This window comes from Ovis aries, chromosome 8 (assembly GCF_016772045.2).
Source record: "Ovis aries strain OAR_USU_Benz2616 breed Rambouillet chromosome 8, ARS-UI_Ramb_v3.0, whole genome shotgun sequence".
NCBI classification, from domain to species: domain Eukaryota; kingdom Metazoa; phylum Chordata; class Mammalia; order Artiodactyla; family Bovidae; genus Ovis; species Ovis aries.
This window is the reverse complement of record NC_056061.1, coordinates 61746275-61767352: the sequence shown is the minus strand read 5'-3', so window position 1 is coordinate 61767352 and position 21078 is coordinate 61746275. Positions and strand designations below refer to the sequence as shown.

At 40.4% G+C, this 21078-nt stretch overlaps 1 protein-coding gene across 17 annotated transcripts in view; it reads left to right on the top strand.

Moving 5' to 3' along the window:
• The window catches only part of MAP7 (microtubule associated protein 7), a 180257-nt gene that overhangs the window by 63233 nt on the left and 95946 nt on the right, over positions 1-21078 (top strand). For 2 of the 17 annotated variants that reach the window (XM_060419737.1, XM_060419730.1), the window contains exon 1: positions 13577-13845. The exons of the other annotated variants lie outside the window; for them this stretch is intronic. In XM_060419737.1, the coding sequence (XP_060275720.1) occupies positions 13824-13845 (22 nt within the window). In that variant the 5' untranslated portion in view covers positions 13577-13823. Of the gene's footprint in view, positions 1-13576; positions 13846-21078 lie in introns of those variants that run through there. 17 annotated transcript variants of the gene reach the window in all.

Genomic DNA, 21078 nt, shown 5'->3' with positions numbered 1-21078 from the left:
AATATTAATTTTCTAATTCACCATTCCCTCTACATTTATTAGTTAGCTTTCTACTGAAGGGAAGACCTTTCCTTTCTCTTACTTGTTGACCAGTGTGGACTCATGGATGTTTATTTTGCTCTGTAGATTTGAACGCTTTTTTGTATTTATTCTGATACTCAAACTGTCCCAGATTTGACCAGTGGGATCCCTTTGAGGCTGGCTCCTGTGTCCTTTTGATGCGTCTTTATTATTCTTTGAGCACATCTTTCCCCTCTGGCACAAGATGTTATTGACTCATCTTTCTTTGACTCAGCCTTGGAATCTGCCATTTTTTTAGGAGCCCTGGTTCGTTACAGTGGAAAATGATACTTTATAATCCAAGATTTGGGTGCTAGCTGTGCTCATGGTTACCTCTAGGCTGTCAGCAGGCCAAGCTCTGTGAAATTATGTGTGTGTGTGTGTGTGTGTGTGTGTGTGTGTGTGTGTGTGTGTGTGTGTACCTAAGGCATTGCATCATGGCATGTGGCTGGCGATTACTATATTGGACAGTGCAACTCTGGAGAGTAATGACTTGCTTTGTGTCACATAGATGCTAGTGACAGAAGCCACGCAGGATCTTTTGATAGTGCATACCAGATTAAATTGACTAGACTAGCCGTATCATATGCCTTTTATAATAATTATAATTTTTAATGATTTTATTTATTTTTGGCTGTGTTGGGTCTGTGTTGCCGCTTGGACTTTTCTCTAGTGGTGGCAACTGGGGGCTACTCTCTAGTTGTGGTGTGGTGGCTTCTCTTACTGAGGAGCATGGGCTCTGTGAATGTGGGCTTCAGTAGTTGTGGCACGTGGGCTTAGTAGTTGAGGTTCCTTGGCTCTAGAGCCCGGGCTCAATAGTTATGGTTCATGGGCTATGCTCTGCGGCATGTGGGATCTTCCTGGATCAGGGATTGAACCTATGTCTCCTGAATCAACAGACAGATTCATTACCACTGAGCCACCAGGGAAGCCTAGTAATTGTAATTTTTTATACCAAAACCTCTGGTGCACATTTTAGCAGATTTTTTAAATCCCAGGAACTTCAACATGATGATCTGTAGCAGTATATTTATTATTTTAAAGAAATTTAAAGACCAGTAACAACTCAAAGTTGACTTGTTTTCAGTACCTAATAGTAACTAATAGTCATAGCTATAATTTGAGCACTTGCTGTTTTCAACAGGATTGCTCTTTTTAGATCTAAAATGTACTTACAATACTTAAATTAGTACTAATACTTCCTCCAAAAATGCTAATTCTCTTATAGGTTCAATGATACCACTTATGTTTACAACCTTTAATAAATACTATGCCAAGATTTATTTTTATTTATTTCTAATGAGAATAAGCAGTGCGACTCAGTAGTAATTCTTGCACAGTATTGAAGAGAGGAAATTGGTAACGCCATCCAGGAAATTATTTTCAGTGCTAGGTATCAAAGCTTTAAAACCATTCCTAACTTTGAGCAGTTCCCTTTACAATCTAATGTACAATTCAAGTTTATGTATAAAGACATAGTAAAAAATCAGAAAAGCTTGAATGTACAAGAAGATGCAAAATAGAGAAAAATAGTGTGTCTTGGCTTATCATGTCACAGATTTTACCTTTTGATGTTTTTGAAAAAAGTTTTATTGAATGAAAGATTCTTTAAATTCTGTAGTGCATTGTGGTTTTCAAAAGTTTCACTTACATGGTTTCATATAATCCCATACTAACCCCTTTTCTCACGACCTCTGTGCTGCCCCTTCCTCTACCCCTCTCCCCAGTGATAACCACTACTTTGTTCTCTGTATCTGTGTCTGCTTCTTCTTTGTTTATTCACTACTTTGTTGTCCTTTTTAGATTTCATGTATAAGATCAAACAGTATTTGTCTTTCTCTGTTTGACTTACTTCAATCATTATAATGCCTTCTAAGTCCATGTGTTGTTGCAAATAACAAAATTTCTTTCTTTTTATGGCTGACTAGTATTCCATTGTATTTATATACCACATCTTCCTTATCCATTCATCTGTTGATGGACACATAAGGTGTTTCCAAAGGATGGCAGCTGCAAACAATGCCGCTATGAACATTGGGGTTTGTGTATCTTTTTCAATTAGTGGAGTGCTTGGGGGTTTTTTGGTGGGGGGGGGGGCGGAGGGCGTGGATTTCCTGGAGTGGAATTCCTGGGTCATATGGTAATTCTGTTCTCCTCAAACTTGTTTGATCCTCAGTCAGCTCTGTCTTAATAGATGTTCAACCAAATGCCTAAGTGTCATGTTTCATTTTTCCCTCCAAATTGAATCCATCAATGAGTCCTATTGGCATTATCTCCAAAATATATCAAACCTGTCTACTTATGTCCATCACCATTCCTGGTACAAGTCATATGTGCTCACCCCAGATTATGTCATTAGAAACTGAGCTGGTCTTGCTCTTCCATGGACACCTCAGCCCCAAGTCAGTGTCCTTCTGCACAGCAGCTAGTGATCTTTTAAAATTATAGATCTGATTCTGGCTCTTCTCTGCTTAAAACTTGTCACTTGCCAATGGCTGGCTTCTCATTGATTTTAGTATAAAATCCTTATTATGAACTACAGTTAGAATCTTCCCTGATGGTTCAAGTGGCTAAAGAACCCACCTGCAATACAGGAGACGCAGGTTCTATCCCTGGGTCGAGCAGACCCCCTGGAGGAGGCAATGTCAACCCTCTCTAGTATTCTTGCCTGGGAAATCCCATGGGCAGAGGAACCTGGCAGGCTACAGTCTAAAGGGTTGCAAAGAGACAGACACAACTTAGTGATACGTTTGGATAATTTGGATTTTTCATGAGCTACAGTTCCCTGCTTTTCTTCCTTCTCACCACATTGTAATCCAGTTGATTTTCTTTTTATTCTCTTAATTCTCATTGCTCACCCTGGCTTCAGGACCTTTACACTTACTCATCCCTCTGTCTCTCTTTGAAACTCCCTTTTCTTGGCTTTTGGGCCGAGTGGATCCTCCTTAACCTGCTGTACTGCTACTTGTCAGAAACCACCCCCTGCTCCTTCTACCTGACATCTCCTGTCCCACTCCAGTATTGTTTCATTGACAATATTGATCTTATTTATCGATCTCTTGTCTCATGTTCATCTACATCCATGGGATGGAAGAGTCTTGAAGAACAGTGCCTGGCACATAGCAAGTACTTGTCAGATAACAAATGAACCAGTGACTGTATTGCTACTATCTGAGGATACAGTGGGAAAGGCTCTCTTTGGTGAAAAGTATCATTTAAAAATTCAAAACCATTTTAAAATATTCCTAACCAAACGTCCGTCGTCAAGGCTATGGTTTTTCCAGTAGTCATGTATGAATGTGAGAGTTGGACTGTGAAGAAAGCTGAGCACCAAAGAATTGATGCTTTTGAACTGTGGTGTTGGAGAAGACTCTTGAGAGTCCCCTGGACTGCAAGGAGATCCAACCAGTCCATTCTGAAGGAGATCAGCCCTGGGATTTCTTTGGAAGGAATGATGCTAAAGCTGAAACTCCAGTACTTTGGCCACCTCATGGGAAGAGTTGACTCATTGGAAAAGACTCTGATGCTGGGAGGGATGGGGGGCAGGAGGAGAAGGGGACGACAGAGGATGAGATGGCTGGATGGCATCACAGACTCGATGGACGTGAGTCTGAGTGAACTCCGGGAGTTGGTGATGGACAGGGAGGCCTGGTGTGCTGCGATTCATGGGGTCGCAGAGTCGGACACGACTGAGTGACTGAACTGAACCAAAGATTCAGCAATTCTGTTTTAGAATTTGTCCTTCAGACATTGTTAAGATTTGTGAAACTCTATAGTCAACCTTGTTTATAATATCAAGGAATTAGAAACAACTTAAAAGTTTGAGAGTCTGTTACATGTATTGTGGTATTTCAGTATTGTGCAACCATTAATAATGGTGTATTTGGAACATAGCTGACTTGGAAAAATGTCCAGAGTATAAAATAGATTCCAAGAAAATATTATATAAAAAGCTTCCTTTTTTGTTTTTTTTTAATATATGTGCAAATTAAACATTAAAAAATCTTTGGGAACAAATGACTAAAATGTTAACAGTGGTAATGTCTGAATTTTGAGATTGCAACTTATCTTAAATATTTTGTGCTTATTTTTATTTTCTGTTTTCTATACTTAATGTTTATCATCTAATTTATAATCTGAAATATATACTCCAATAGCACTGAAATTGACCTATAAAACTAGAAGCTACGTCATTGCAGTTTAGTGTGTTTCTTGAGCTTCAGTTACCCAGAGAGCCTTTGAGGGGGTAGATGGATAAGTCTGATAACTCCCTCTGAAGGCAGTGCTGTTAGAGAAGTGTAATTGATGTGTTTGTGGCTTAGGATGGGGGCAAGCTCTTCTGTCTGGGAGAATCCAGATAGAATTCATAGAGGATGAGGGTATTTGCCTTGCTTCTTAACAGAGATGACTGAAGAGACATTCCACAGAAGAGGACGTAGTAGGCAGGAAAGGGAAAGGAAAGGAAATCCCGAGGCATGTCAAAGGGACAGCAAATGCATCCATTTTATAAAAACATGGGCTATCTGAGGGAGCTGTGGGAAAAGATTCTCAAAGTCAGTGGAAACATTGCCGTGCTTTAATTGGGAAGGTAACTGGGAGACATGATAGATACTTGAGCAGGGGAATGATAAGCTGCTGGAGCCGGTTTTTAAGGCAACTAGTCTGATGGAGCATAGGAATTAAAGAGGAGAGACTGGTGGTGGTGAGACCGGTTTTGAAGCCTGACAGTGGAGACAAAGTGGTGATGCTGGTTTGAGATCAGCTGTATGCCCAATGTGTCACGTGTGCGTTTGCCATGTGCTCAGTCATGTCTGACTCTTGGCGACTCAATGGACTATATATAGCCCGCCAGGCTCCTCTGTCCATGGGATTTCTCAAGCAAGAGTGCTGGAGTGGGTTGCCATTTCCTCCTCCAAGGGGTCTTCCTGACTGAGGGATTGAACCCATGTCTCCTGTGTTTCCTGCATTGCAGGGGGATTCTTTACCCGCTGAGCCATTGAGGTTTCCCAAGTAGACTAAACTCTTATTCTGTGTGATAGCAGAAAGCTGCAAAACTTGAATACTCTTGTTTCCTAGTGATTTGCCCCAGTGCCATAAATCTTTTATAGTCTGATCTTGCATGTAAATTAGATTATAAAATAAGAATTTGTACTTTGAATATATCGCACTTGAATTTTTTACATCCCTCCATTCCCCAACTTCTTTATGACATTTCTTCTGAGGATGGTGTACTGTCTGGAGCTGGAAAGTGGGAGAGGAGTGCTCATAGTCTGGAACATAGTCACTCTTCAGTATCCACGGGGACTTGGTTCTAGGACACACACCTGGCTTCAGGGATACCAGAATCCACAAATGTGCAATTTCCTGATATTTAATGGCATAGTATTTGCATCACCTAGCACATCCTCTGTATACTTTAAATCACCTTTGATTATGTATAATGCCTTATACAATGCAAATACTAAGTAAATAGTTATAAATACAATGCACAATATGTGGCAAATTCAAGTTTTGCTTTTTGAAACTTCCTGGATTTTTTTTTTTTGGTAATGATTTTCTGTGTGTGGTTTGTTGAATCCACTGATATAGAACGTGCAGCTATAGAAGGTCGACTGTACAAAAAAAGGAAACATCAAATTGTTTTTTTAAATTCAAAGTTGTGTTTTACAAGAGTTCCTTGCATGTATGGATATATATTTTAGTTCTCTGCAATAAAACCTGTGACATTTTGGCTCCAGATTCTGAAGGCAAATAGCTGGAAGATTGCATTGGTTTGGGTTGAAAAAATTAACAAATATCCCTTTAGAAACTAGGTCAAGTTCCTTATTTTAATTTCTGATCTAATTCCGGACTCCAGCTGTCAGACTACCCCATTAATCCTCCACTGGCAGTGAAATCCTCTCTAAAATACATTGCAATTAACTTGCAGGAATTGACAGCAAAAGATGGAAAGTTCAGATGATATTTGTTTACAAATTTCCCACATGGAAGTGGACATTCAAATTTTTGAGAAGTCATTAAAAATGCTTCGAGACTTTTGGCAGACTTTTTTTTTCCCCACTGAAAAATAGCTGACCCTTTTTAGCAGTTTCAGCACCCAAAATCTAGACCTGAAAACTTGATTTTGCTGAAGTGTTTAGTATTAGAACTGTTGCTTCAAGCATAGCAATTTTTTGTTACAATTATCCTTAAACTAGAGTGCTTCACAAGTGCCACAGGAAAACTGGTTATAGCTGGTGACATGCCTAGAGTGGGGTAGGAAGAGGCTTGAGCAAGTTTGATTACAGCTAAGGGGAAAGATTTCAATGTAAACTAAACGTATCTCATTCATTGGTTAAGTATAGCTTTGTCCATTCCTGGGAAGTGTTGACATGAAAGAAAATTGTTTCTGCAGTTTGAGATCGTGGAAGATTCCAGGGCAGTGCAAATATGGATTTTGAGAAACAGACAAGCATGCTATAACATACTCCCCAAAAGAAGACATTTGTGTGTGGAGTATGTTTTTAACTGAATTGAGTGAGTTTTCCTAAATAACCAACTCTTGTAGCTTTTGCCACTGTCCAAGGTACTAATAAATGGGGGGCTGAAAAGCAGAATTTTCTTCTTCCAAGATCTTAAAGATTATGGCCTCTGAGGACAACCTAAACGGGAAAGAGAATGAGCCAAGATATCTATTGGGAAGGAAAAGAAAACAGTGCTGGTCACTATATAACAGTTGAAATTAACAGATATTCTCCCAAAGCCTACTACTTGCTGAACCCAAAGGAAATGGGGAAAAGAACAGGAATTAAGATAAAGAAGGGGTCTTGGAAAAAGTGGTAGGCTGCAACATTCCTAGACTGATACTGGGGTTAGAAGCAGTTCACGTATTTTCAAATAAGACTGGCCATGCTTAAATCAATTTGTGGAAGATAATGAGCTGAGGAACTGGGTCTTTTAATGAATTATGTATAACAAATCTGATTTGTAGCTATTGAAAACTTCAACAAAAAGCATAGACTCCTTTATAAAATGAATCTGCTTTTACTTTTCAACTAAATATGAAACAAATGAAATCTATTTCTAAGTGAAGTGAAAGTCGCTCAGTCATGTCCGACTCCTTGTGACCACATGGACTGTTCCCACCAGACTCCTCTGTCCATGGGATTCTCCAGGCTAGGATACTGGAGTGGGTGCCATTTCCTTCTCCCTATTTCTCAGTATTTGCCCCTTAAAATAGCAATAGCCATGGTCTCAGTGTTTTATAGTAGATAAACACTAAATTCTACCAAATACCAAGATTTTAAACTGTACCATTTTGATAATTGAGGTAATAAAATACAGTATGTGTGATTTTTTTTATCAAATACAAAATTAAAAAAAATTTTTACACATAAAAAATGTTTTATGTGTAAAATATGTTTAGAAACATATTTTAAATTCTCATAAATAATGATAATACACTATAAGAGCATTATCTTTCAGCCCAAAGGCTTAGTCTACCCATGTTCTTGCAATTATTTGATAGAACAACTAGTTCTTCATCTATATATTTATATATTCATCATTACATGCACACACATACACACACACCTCCCCCTGTTAAGAAGTGCAAAACAAAGTTGGATCACCCAATTCTCTTTGTTAAAAAAAAAAAAAAAGTGGCAACATTACCAGATGTCTCATGTCTCACTGAATTCTATTTATGGATATACTAGTTTATTAACATTTAAATTTCACCAAGAGTTCAAGTATATGCTAGTCTTCTGTTCAGATTTTGAAATGAAGATAAAATAGACAGCTTTGGAAGAGTACAATGTGTTTAACACTTGCATAATATTTTTACCAACTATTCAATCTGATAGGTGGTGTAACTATGCACTTAGGAGCACAGGTATAGGGACAGGCCCTGGAACTGGAGGAAAAACCCACCATTCAGGCCTAAACAGAGGTTCTTGGTTACTGACAGAATCTCCCCTTGCCTTCAGGCTTGAGTCTGCCAGTATACTAAAACCACTCAGCTCAGGACAGTAACCGGATAGATTGGCCAGTGCCAGTTCTCATTGTGGCGGCTAGTCTGAAGGGAACAGGAGGCTGAAAATGTTGCAGCTAAAGTGCAGAATGGGTGGATGAGAGGGGCCATCTTCTAAAGATCGCTGATTTCCCAAATGAGTTCCTCAGATGCTTTTCTCAAACAGCCACAGAATTCTTGGCTGCAGCTTGAAAGATCCTATTTTATAAGAACTGGTTTTTCTCTTAGTAGCCAAAAAGTTAAGGGCGGGGGTGAGGAGGGTGGGACGGAAATAGGAAAGAAAGAACAAGGAAGAAGCAGAGAGGAAAGTGAGCAGATTAGATGGGAGAAAACAGATGTAAGAGCTGCCTACGTGCTTTACCCTGGCGAGGGCCTCTGCAGTTTTAAGGTTCATGGTGAGACTCAGGATGGAGCAGAGAGCTGATGAATCATCGTCTCAGCCACAGAGCAATTTTAGGAGGCTGGTGAGCAAAGCAGGTAGTCGGTGAGCGGGTAATGAATGAGCACACAGAGGGGAGAAGGTGGATTCCTCAGGGTTCTACAACTGCTCTGCCAATTTTATAACTCACCAGCTCCCATTACAAAATATATATTACATTTTGTATGTGTTAAGGATGATATAGTTTAGATTTAATAAACAGATTCATTTCCCCTTAATTTCTCAGGATTTACATGTTCCGTTGTAAAACTTGCTAAGCTTTCCAAGTGATTTCCATTCTCAGAAGTTGAATAATAAACTGTCAATTCAGCCTTCATCCATCTGCCAGTATTCTGCATTGATAGTTTTGCTGGTTATTGAAAATGAAGCCAAAAATAGACTGGTAGTCTTGAGAAAATGACAGTAACCATGCATGTAGTTGGAAATGTGCCTCTTTCCAAGACCCTCACTGTGCAGCAGTGGTTTCAGATGACACAGTATTACCGTACCCACTGCTCCATGCACCGGGACATAGAAATCTCCTTGAGCCACTCGTCACATAACAAAACCCTCTATTCTCTTTTCTCTCTTGTTAGCATTCAGCTGTTTTTCTGGATGAATGCCCCGCCATTTAGTTAACGCTGTTGTTCCTAAGGGGAGAGTGGGGCGCTGTCTCCGTGCAGCGTCATCTCCTGTCTCTCCCCGCCTGTCTTCTCTCCTCGTGGTACCAGTCCTTTCCTGTCGGCAGGCGACAGTGGCCTGATGCTCCTGGGTGCTCGGAAGTGCTGGAGGGCAGAGATTGCCGTAGAGCAGAGTGTGGGGACTGAGAGTCTGCCACTGACTAGCTCACCCAAACTACTCTGTATATCTGAGTCTCCTCATCAGTAAGCTTAGCATAATAGGGTGATTTGCGAGGTCAGACCAATCCTTATGTGTAGGCCCTTAGAATAATGACTGACTTAATAGGCCATCCACAAGCTTAAGCTATTATTTTTATAATTTCCTATGGCAATCTCTCTGACCAGGGAAGCATGGCTTAGACAGATTGCCATAGGAAATCATGAAAATAATAGCTTAAGCTCAGACAGTAAAGAATCCACTTGCAGTGTGGGCGACCTGGGTTTGATCCCTGGGTTGGAAAGATGCCCTGAAAGAGGGCATGGCAACCCACTCCAGTATTCTTGTCTGGAGAATCCCATGGACAGAGGAGCTTGCAGGCTACAGTCCACAGGGTCACAAAGAGTTGGACACGACTGAGCAAGAAGCACAGCACAGCACATGGCAATCTGTTACGTGAGGCAGTTTTTTCCCCACCAGCCCTTCTCTTTCCTATAAACCTCAGATGTGCACACAGCTGGTTGCAGTGTGAAAGGATGGATCCACAGCAGGGGAGGCAGTGTGGAGAGTTCCTGAGGAGCTAATGGAAGGTAGAGAAAAGGCTTGTGGCAGTTAGCCAGAAGAAGGGAAGAGAGGAATCTTCAAGAAGTAATGGCAGTATGTATACAACTGATGGGGACAGGAGAGCCAAGTCCAGGGAAATGGAGCCAAACGCCATCCTCCATGAGGCCAGAGAGGAGAAGGCGAAGCAGACAGGCAGCCAGTAGTGCTGCTGATCTGTGGTGAGAAAAGCAAGTGTGTGAGACCACCAAGAGCCAAGAAAACAGAGGCGCTGAAAGTGCTACAGGGTCAGATTGGTATTCTAGAAACACCATAGCTGTGCTGATGACTGGGTTTTGGCGGTCAGGATTTGGACGGCCACAGAACAGCTAGGAGGTTCATTTAACACCGCCCTGTCCTCTTAAAACTGGGTGCCTCTAATCTGAAATTAAAAGACGCTTACTCGTTGGAAGGAAAGTTGTGACCAACCTAGACAGCATATTCAAAAGCAGAGACATTACTTCGCCAACAAAGATCCATCTAGTCAAGGCTATGGTTTTTCCAATAGTCATGTATGGATGTGAGAGTTGGACTGTGAAGAAAGCTGAGCACCAAAGAATTGATGCTTTTGAACTGTGGTGTTGGAGAAGACTCTTGAGAGTCCCTTGGACTGCAAGGAGATCCACCCAGTCCATCCTAAAGGAGATCAGTCCTGAGTGTTCATTGGAAGGACTGATGTTGAAGCTGAAACTCCAATACTTTGGCCACCTCATGTGAAGAGCTGACTCATTTGAAAAGACTCTGATGCTGGGAGGGATTGGGGGCAGGAGAAGAAGGGGACAACAGAGGATGAGATGGCTGGAAGGCATCACCGACCTGATGGACATGAGTTTGAGTGAACTTGAGGAGTTGGTGATGAACAGGGAGGCCTGACGTGCTATGATTCACAGGGTCGCAAAGAGTCGGACACGACTGAGCGACTGGACTGAATGACTGAGCAACTGAACTGAACTGACTGAATCTTCAATGAACTGGCAGATAGATAACTGAGCTAGTTACATTTGAGTCTAAAGTTAAATATAAAGATCCTGAGGGAAGAAGTGAAAGGATTTTTTTTTCAAGTTGCTAATAGGAATTATTTTTTTATTTGATAAATTCATGATTCCTGTCTTTGTTCTGTTTAAAGGAGTTGTGAGATAACTCAGGGTATGAGTTCTAACATTTATGGAGCCCACTAAATGTACCCCTGGAGGAGGGCCTGGCACCCCACTCCAGTATTCTTGCCTGGAGAATCCCATGGACAGAGGAGCCTGGCAGGCTGCGGTCCATGGTATCACAAAGAGTCGAACACAACTGAAGTGACTTAGCATATGCACATTGAATGTACAGACATACAATTGTGGGAATGGGTTGATATTTTAATAACATGCCTCCAAATTTTCTGAAATTAATAACCAACATATTTCTTTGGCTAGCATACACTCTGTGTCATGCATTTCATTGCTTTAATTGGACAGAATTGGGAATTTGTCTACTTCTTGAGACATTTAGGCAAATCACATACCAGCCATTGTATCACACATGAGCAAAGAGAAATGTGTAGGGGGTGTTTATTACCCACAGTACCAGTGTTGTGAACCTTGACCTCCCTTTCCCATGGAGTCAGTTCTGTGTCCCTCTCTGAGGCAATAAGGTCTTTAGGGAGGGAAGAGAGTAGAACAGTGGAGCAATTCAAATATGTTTCCTCCACCTGGAGAAGGTGCTCTGCTATCCAGCTTCCCTACCACACCAGCCCTGCTCAGAGGGGCAGAAAGAAGAAAAACAATCTGGATTTGGTGCCACCAGAGTTATAATTTTCTTTAACCAGAAGTAATCTTGCCCCAAACTCCCATGGGACATTTGTCTGCTGCTGCTGCTAAGTTGCTTCAGTCGTGTCCGACCCTGTGCAACCCCATAGATGGCAGTCTACCAGGCTCCCCTGTCCCTGGGATTCTCCAGGCAAGAACACTGGAGTGGGTTGCCATTTCCTTCTCCAATGCATGAAAGTGAAAAGTGAAAGTGCAGTCGCTCAGTCGTGTCCGACTCTTCGCGACCCCATGGACTGCAGCCTACCAGGCTCTCCCATCCATGGGATTTTCCAGGCAAGAACACTGGAGTGGGGTGCCATTGCCTTCTCCAGGACATTTGGCAGTGCTCCCCCCAAAATTAAAACAAAAAAAAATTTGACTGTGAGGAGGGGGGTGTCTGTAGGCAGTGCTATTAGATACAGGAGGCAGAGGCCAGGGAGGCTGCCACGCTGTTAAAGCCTCATCCCCTCCCCTGTAGTCCACAGCGAAGAGTTATCCTGTCTGAAAGGTCAGGAGGACCAAGGCTGAGAACTCCTGCACTAGAGATCCTGTCTGTATTTATGTTGTTCGGTCAGTAAGTCATGTCTGACTCTTTGTGACCCCATGGACTGCAGCACTCCAGGCTTCCTTCTCCTTCACTATCTCCCAGAGTTTCTCAAACTCATGTCCATTGAGTTGGTGATGCCATCCAACTATCTCATCCTCTGTTTCCCACTTCTCCTCCTGCCTTCAGTCTTTCCCAGCATCAGAGCTGCTTTTGAAAATGCAAGGGGACTGGTTGGCAGGAACGATGGTACTTAGGCACCTGTGATGCTAGGCCTCTGGAGGTGTTGGGATTGTACTGGCTACAGCTGGTATTCCATTGGTTCCTACTAGGTAAGTCTTTAGTTCCAAGGGCATTAAAAAGGGTTTGTCGCCAAGTTCAGTGGATGCCTGAACTCCTACATCTTATAAATCCTATGTGTCCAGTCTCTTCACTAAGGCAAGTCCTGCTACTCAAAGAGGGTTGAAATGATTTGTTTTCTTCTAAACAGCATATTTCCTTTCCCAGATTGGACCCATGGATCATCCAAACTCATGAAGTTCATTGGTTTTAACTCACGTTTTAACTCAAGTATTCTGACTCCCATATCACAGTTTTAAATTCTATAAAGGCACAATGAGGACTTGACATGATCTTTTCTCCTCAGATTCCCCTCTATGTCCCTAGACAAAAAGTCCTTTTAAAGACTGTTACCTTTAAAAGTAACATTGTGATAGAAATGTTGAATTCGAAATTCATAATGTAAAACTCATCACTGGCTTAAAATATTTTCCTGAGGCCCTATAATTAATTTATCCAGAAATAATTTCTAAAACTTCAGTGTTTGTTTATTGATTCTTCCTCTTCACTTTGAAGAATTCAGAATTTTTCAAAAACAAGTCAATCTTCTGGACCTTCTGAAGGATAGTGAAACTTCATTTCATGTGGTTTCCCAACGGCTCCATGAATGTTCTCAGTGAAGGGAGGAAAAGAACAGAGGTCTCTCTGCTTGACTGATTCTAAATGATTGCCTCTCTCAGATGCATTTGGTATAGGAACAAAATCAGCCATAATCTTCAGGGTTTTAAAATGCCGTCTTTAATACATTAGGAAACCAAAAGGCAGAAGAATTTTAAAAAATAGTAAATACCATTTAGATGATCTTGGTAAACATTTGTTCAACTGTGTTTAAGGCACATCCTGTTTGGGGCCCGGGCTGATTTTAAACCCTGTGACTGAACTGATGTTTAACAGCCATTTCTTAACCAGGAAAGGCCTCCCCTTCTCCCAGCCCACACCCATTCGAGCTTCACTGGCTCTTTTGAACAGAAGCCGTTCTCAGTTTTTACTTGGTTCAGTGAACAAGGTTACTGTTTAGAAACAGTGGCTGTCGAGTCATATGTCTCCTCACCCTTTTGCCTTCTTCCTGAGTGTACCTCGAGCTGCATGAGAGATGATATTAATACTTGGGATGATTAAAAGTTCTCTTCACTGATCGCTTGGTCTTTGCCTGGCTGAGAAACTCAAAGCAGGAAGAGGGAGACATGCAGATATGTTGCAGCATATTCAAGAAAGAAGGGTTTTAGGATGGAAGACACTAAACTGGCCTGTAAGTTCTTGAGCTTAAAATATGTTTCGAAACTTCTTAATAAGGATGTGTAGGAATGGGGTAATCTTTAACTCAGTTTGACACGCTAACACTTTCAACAGGTCAAAGTACAGAGTAGGAAATCTTTTAATAGATCTTTTTGTTTTGGGGGGTAGGGAGGACTTGGTTTTAATGTTTTAAGAAAAAGAAGTGGGAATTTTAATTAAGTGAAACATTCCTTGTGCTCTGTAGAAGATGGATATACACTTTATTGTCCTGCAGCCATGGGGTAGCTTCTATGAAAATTCAAGGCAAATGATATTATTTTCCATTTTCCATGTTTGTGCTTTTTTCTTCTTTTGGCAAAAAACAAAGTGAAAACCCTGAAACAGCTCCTAGGGTCTCCTGAGTGCTGGAGGTAGACCATAGTAGCAGGCTACACATACAATTGCACTGCTGTCGAAAGAACATTTTAGCACATAATTTATTATGCTTTCTTACTGCTTTTAATATTTGTATCTGGATTAGATCATGAAGATTTTGAGAAATGATTGTTTTTCTATTTTAGGGGAGTATGAGGAGTGCTGAAGATTTTTGCTGATTAAAAAAAGGTCATACTTCTCTTGCCTACCTCTTTGGTTTTTATTTAGTTTTTTTTTTTTTTTCTTTTTACCATCAAAAACATTGCCTGCATTTTCCTCTCATATCTTTCCTCACTGGAATGCTTCCATTTCCATGGTATGTAAATCAGTTAACTCACATGTAGGCTTCATGGGAAAAACTATAGTGATCAGAATCTTAAGCACTACATTTTGGAGAGATATTTTTATCACTGTATTTTCTTGTCTAGAATTTCCTATATGTACTGGATGCTTTATCAGATTTAATTTTAAGAGTAGTAAAGATGCTTTATTCACTAAATTATTTGCCCTTTTAAAATATTGTCTCTATTCATTTGCATGGATAATATTTGCAAATTTTATACTAAAAACACATCTAGGAAAGAAAAGTGAGTTGTATGTGATGTCAGTATCCACTAAGCATTAAGGAGATGGATTATGCTATAAATAAGTGGTTTGCTTTTGGTGTTTTATGATTATAAAATATAGAGTCAAAGAGGCATCTTAGAAATAGCTTGAGAGTTGGATCCAGGCCTACATTTTAGCTCTGACACTAGTTTTGTGACCTCAAACAAGTTATTTATACTCTCTGTCAGTATCATCACTGCATAATGGGAATAATCTAACTTTCAGGGCTGTATATACGTTAAAAGAAAGGCAAAATGCCTCACCTAACTGGCTTCTCAGGAAAAAAAAAAAAACTGGTATTATTATATGTATTTGTTCAGTTAACTCACTTTTAAATGCAGTTTGTACATAATGAGTCAGAAAAGAATATCCTTCTGTGTGGAAATCATATTTACATACAGTATTCAAATATTAGGATAAGATAGTTAATGTATAATAAGTATTGGGTTTCATAATGTTCATTATTTAAATGTGATAAATAATATTGGTTGAATCAAATGAAACACAGGTTATTTAATAAGAAAACTGGATAAATATCCAATAGATAAAATTGATATTGAGGGGGAGAAATTTTTTCATCCAGAAAATTGGTCAAAAATCTTAGTTAGATAAGTGGTTTTAAAATCCTAAATTATTCTTTAAAAAAAATACTAAAATATGCTTTTAAAAAAATAAAAAGATTAAAAATTTTATCTTTATTTATTTGGCTGCACTGGATCTTAGTTGCAGCATGCAGGATCTAGTTCCCAGACCACGGATCCAATCCAGACTCCCTGCACTGGGGATATGGAGTCTTAGCCACTGGACCATCAGGGAAGTCCTCTAAATTAATCTTAGATACTAGATTTTGGTCTCTTCCAATTTCCAACTTTTAATTTGATTTTGGGTAGACCTTAGAAAAGCAGACGTAGTAGCTTCATGTTTCCATAAACTAAAATTTCAGTGTGAAGACCGTAACTCTATCTGGAGTAGAGATGAAGGGTGACCTCTGCTCTGTACACTTCACACAGCCCCTCCAGCTCATTCATGAAAGTCCATCCCATGGTGGGAGCAGAGCCTGTCACCATGTCAAGCTGCTTGGGAGTAAGAAACTGTAAGAGTGACCCTCCCCCCAACCCCAGACAAAAGTTGGTATCTATTGTCATTTGGTCCGTTCTCGCGTTAGCACTTACCACCAACTGAGGCTGTCATGTCTATTTTGTTCTCCCACACTAGAGTGGGAGCCACAGGGCCAGGGAGTTTGGGCTTTGTCTGTATCCCAAGCACCTACAACAGTGCCTGGCAACCAGTAGGCGCCTAGTCAGTTTATTAAATTAATGAGTCGACCCCTAGACTTCAAGAGGGCAACGAGGTAAGGAAGGCCATGCCTACTCTCACTGTAAAGCACAAAATAACAAAGATACAGTTTTGTATAAAATCTGCACCAGGGCACGCTAATTTATCCTGTGGTTGACGCAGAAGTGGAGCCTTGTGCCAACTTTTAGAAGAAAAGAAAGTCAGTAGCGAATGTTACTGTCCTCAGTTAGACATGTGCCAAGAGCAGAAAACCGAAAAGTTTACTTCCTTTATGAAAAATAGGTAAATCAAGGACTCTAGAAAAATAATTTTGTGATAAAACGCCAAGTCACAGGCCAGATAAACTCCCTCCTCCCCTGCACCCTCGGTGAGGTCAGCACTCAGCTCCAGAGGGACAGCCTCTCCCACACACCCCGAAAGCATCACACAACCCTGTGGACTCAGCTCCTTTACCAGGAGTTTTATGTAGGTGTAGTTTTCAGAAGCTAAGAATCTTGTTCAGTAAGACTTTCACAAAACACTAGCCATTCTCAAAGTTACACTGAATCTATACCTCTATCAAGAAGATAAATTGCTGTACTGTAGAGTCAAAAGACCAGGTTTTCAAACTCTATTCTAAGGCTGTCTGTATAAACAAGGGCAAATCCCATTTGATCTCTGAGTCTCAGTCCCCTCCCCTATAAAAGGGCAACAGGCATACTTACCATAATCAAGTTAAGATGGTCAAGGGAGTTTATACACAAGAAAGTGACTTGTAATCCATTAAACAAATTATACAGTGTCACTTGAATACACATTTAAAAAACAGGGCAAATTCTTTCCTTAAATGAGAATTTAAGTGCTTTATAACTTTAAATTCTGTTATTTGTCAGAATATCACTAATTAAAGGAGCAAACCCCATCAAAACAATTAAAAAGACTAAGGTACAATTTTTAATGCCGTATTTGAAAAATAAATCTAGAAAACACTATGGCATAGCGGTTAAGATACTAGGTTTTAAAGTCACATTGATGTGGATTTTATTCATGATTTAGCTGTTCACATTAGACAGATTTCTTAACTTTGAGACTCAGTTTTCATCTCTGTACAGTGGGGAAAGTGTTACCTAAATGCAGGCTTACAATAAAGAAAAAATTGTATGAGACAAAATGCTTAAAGCATGTAGTACAGCCTTGGAACATAATAGATGCTCAGTAAACAGCAGTTGCATTTGTAGTTATTTTAATTATTTATGAATATCATTGGGTATATGGTTTGCCTTTTAAATGATATGGTACTAAACTTTTAAAATGTATTAGCCACTATTACTCTGTATAGAAATTTGCTAGAAATTTCCTGAGCGAAAATAATTCTACAGTTTTTCAGAGCTCTTACTTTACTGAGCCTGATGATTTTTTAGATTAGGTGGTCTTTGAAACAGGCATCAATACAACTAAAAGTTTTCTAATATAATTTGCTCACCTAAAGCTTGAGGGATCTCAAAGTATGTTAGATTAAATAGACTTATCCATAACAGAACATACAGATAACTCATAAAGAAAGAGCAGGGGCAGGGATTTTCAAAGAGGGGAGTTTAAAATTCTCTTTCTAGGAAGTGTATGTTGCTAGGGAATGAACAAGAAGGGCATCAAGGTAGCAACATGTATTGTCATGCAACCTAGAGATATTTAAGTTCCAAGATTCATTGCTCATAGTCCAAGATGTAAGTCATGTATTAAAAGTCATTAATCCTTTCTCAGCATTTCACGGAGTCATTGAATTAAATATTCTCTGAACTGACATTTTAGTATTGAATTGCAAACATCAGTGTACAGTCTTGATAATATAATTTCTTTCTCTTATCAGAACCTCTAGATGATATGAATAAATGAACTTCAGTTGAGCCACAAGCCAACTTTAAAACTTAGGTTAGCATTTTAATACACAAGAATCATTCTCCATTAACAGATGCTTTTCTATAAGACCTACTTTATTTTAAAAAGTAATGCCATAATCCATTTCTGATCATCATTTGGTTATATAAATGTATTTGTAATGTCTTGTCTCAGACAGCATAAAATAACATTACTTGAATAACAAGTAACATGTGATGAAGGACCAAGAAGGTAAAAGTTAATATTTATGCTTTCTCCTTACTTGACTTAATATTAACAGTGCATGGTTTTCATGTTTTTCTGTAACACAGCTGTTATAAAGTCCTGAATCAATGATTAACATCTTTGTATAACATTATTAGGAATTACTGTTTTGAATATTTGGATTTTGTGTTTTACTTCTGTTAATCAGAATACAGAATTCATATATACAAGCATTTAAGTGTGATGTTCTTATAATTCAGTGCTGTTAATTTTACCCAACAGTCGCAATCAAGTTAAAGAAAGCAAGTAAGTCTGAGGGATTTTAGTTGGACTCAGTATATACCATTTTAACAAAAGAAAGGTGGCTTGGGCTTTGAGAGATGATATACTGTGGGAAAGTGATTAGGAAATAGAGCTAATGGAAGATGGGGTTACTATAGTAGGATTGTTTATGCAAACTCATCTCCGTCTCTGGGCATGAGCCATTCTCCTCCTCCTGATACAGGAGAGGGGGACACCATCACAGGAAATATTTATGCCCAGCTTTTAGGTGGGTATGCGCAAAGAATTCTTTCCGCATCTGTTGATTCTCAATGCCTTCAGCTGAAAATAATACCAAAGTGGCATCTTTTGGAACAGTGCATTCTGATGCCCTTCATGTACTCTACTGGACATTTTTAGGTGTAAGGCTTTTCTCATATTTTAGGTTATTTCCTTAAGATAGAGTCTCAGAAGTGCAATTGTCGAGCTAGTAGTTTTAAACCTTTTAATGGCAGTAGATTCATACCACTGACTTCCTTCGTGGAATTATACCAATTAACTGTAACTCTAATACTGCTGCTTTCTGCTCCACATACTTTCAGGGTCTTCAGTGCTGCATTTGGAAGCACATGTCTAATATTCCTCTTCAGGGTTCACACTAGATGAAAAGTACCAAGGATCTAGAAAGGGATAGTTCTAACCATTGGTGAAGCTAGTTCCAATATTCATGACTGGTGCTGTGGTTGAGAAGGAGCAGCATAAACTGGCTGAAGCAGACGCTTTTCTCCAGGTATCCCTACTACCAGCTGAATTTAACATCTCAATCACAAGGAGACCGCTCAGGATGAGGGATAATTGAAGATACCTTCATTGCAAATAGATCATATGCCTTGTGCATGTGTGCATAGTCACTCAGTCACGTCTGACTCTTTGTGACCCCATGGACTGTAGCCCGCCAGGCTCTTCTATCCATGGAATTTTCCCAGCAAGGGTACTGGAATGGGTTGCCGTTTGTTCTCCAGGGGATGTTCCTCACTCAGGGGTAAAACCCCTTCCTCCTGCAGTACATGTAGATTCTTTACCACTGAGCCACCAGGGAAGCCCACATAGACCATGTGGTTGTGGTTTAGTCGCTGAGTCGTGTCCGACTCTTGTGGCCCCAGTGCTGCTGCTAAGTTGCTTCAGTCATGTCCGACTTGGTGCGACCCCATAGACGGCAGCCCACCAGGCTCCCCTGTCCCTGGGATTCTCCAGGCAAGAACACTGGAGTGGGTTGCCATTTCCTTCCCCAGTGCATGAAAGTGAAAAGTGAAAGTGAAGCTGCTCAGTTGTGTCCAACTCACCGAAACCCCAGGGACTGCAGCCCACCAGGCTGCTCTGTCCATGGGATTTTCAGGCAAGGGTACTGGAGTGGGGTGCCATTGCCTTCTCATGACCCCCAGTATGGATGGCATTAAATCTTCATGAGCTACTTAGTCCTAAATCCAAATTAGCATTTGATTGCCAATGGGACTGATACCAAGCCTTCCTGGGGACAGATCCTCCCACCCATATGTTCCCCCATCTCTTTTTTATTAGGAAAAAAAAAAAAAAGAAAACCTTTAGCCTCTTTAGCCTTCCCCAAGTTCCAAAGAGCAAATTTAATCAGAGAAATGGAAAAATGCAGAAACAAAGGAAAGCAGTCAAGCAGGACAGAATTATAGTTTAGCCACAAAACAAAATCAAGGACTTCTAGTTCCTCTTCAAGGCTTATAGATAATACCCTGAGCCACATCCTTGATAGGAAAAACTCCTACCAGGTGGAGGCGGTCAACCATATGCTGCCTAGCATCACGTAGACCCCAGACAGGTTGGAACTAGAAAACTAATAATTGAGATTCTCAAAATACCAGTGTTACCTTCAATTCAGTCGCTCAGTCATGTCCGACTCTGCGACCCCATGAATCACAGCACGCCAGGCCTCCCTATCTATCACCAACTCCCGGAGTTCACTCAAACTTACGTCCATCGAATCATTGATGCCATCCAGCCATCTCATCCTCTGTTGTCCCCTTCTCCTCCTGCCCCCAGTCTCTCCCAGCATCAGGGTCTTCTCCAATGAGTCAACTTTTCGCATGAGGTGGCCAAAGTACTGGAGTTTCAGCTTCAGCATCAGTCCTTCCAATGAACACCCAGGACTGATCTCCTTTAGTATGGACTGGTTGGATCTCCTTGCAGTCCAAGGGACTCTCAAGAGTCTTCTCCAACACCATAGTTCAGAAGCATCAATTCTTCAGTGCTCAACTTTCTTCACAGTCCAAATCTCACATCCATACATGGTTACTGGAAAAACCATAGCCTTGAGTAGACGGACCTTTGTTGGCAAAGTAATGTCTCTGCTTTCTGTCGGCTAATTCAAGGATTGTGCATGAGCTGATCAATCACCCCAAGACCCTATCCCTCACACTGTCCTTATAAACTTCCCCTGAAAATTACTGGCAAGTATTTAGGTCTTTTGAGCACAAACTATCCTGTTCTCACATGGCATCCTACAATAAATGCTGTGCTTTCCTTCACCACAGTGTCAGCAGATTGGCTTTGCTGTGCATTG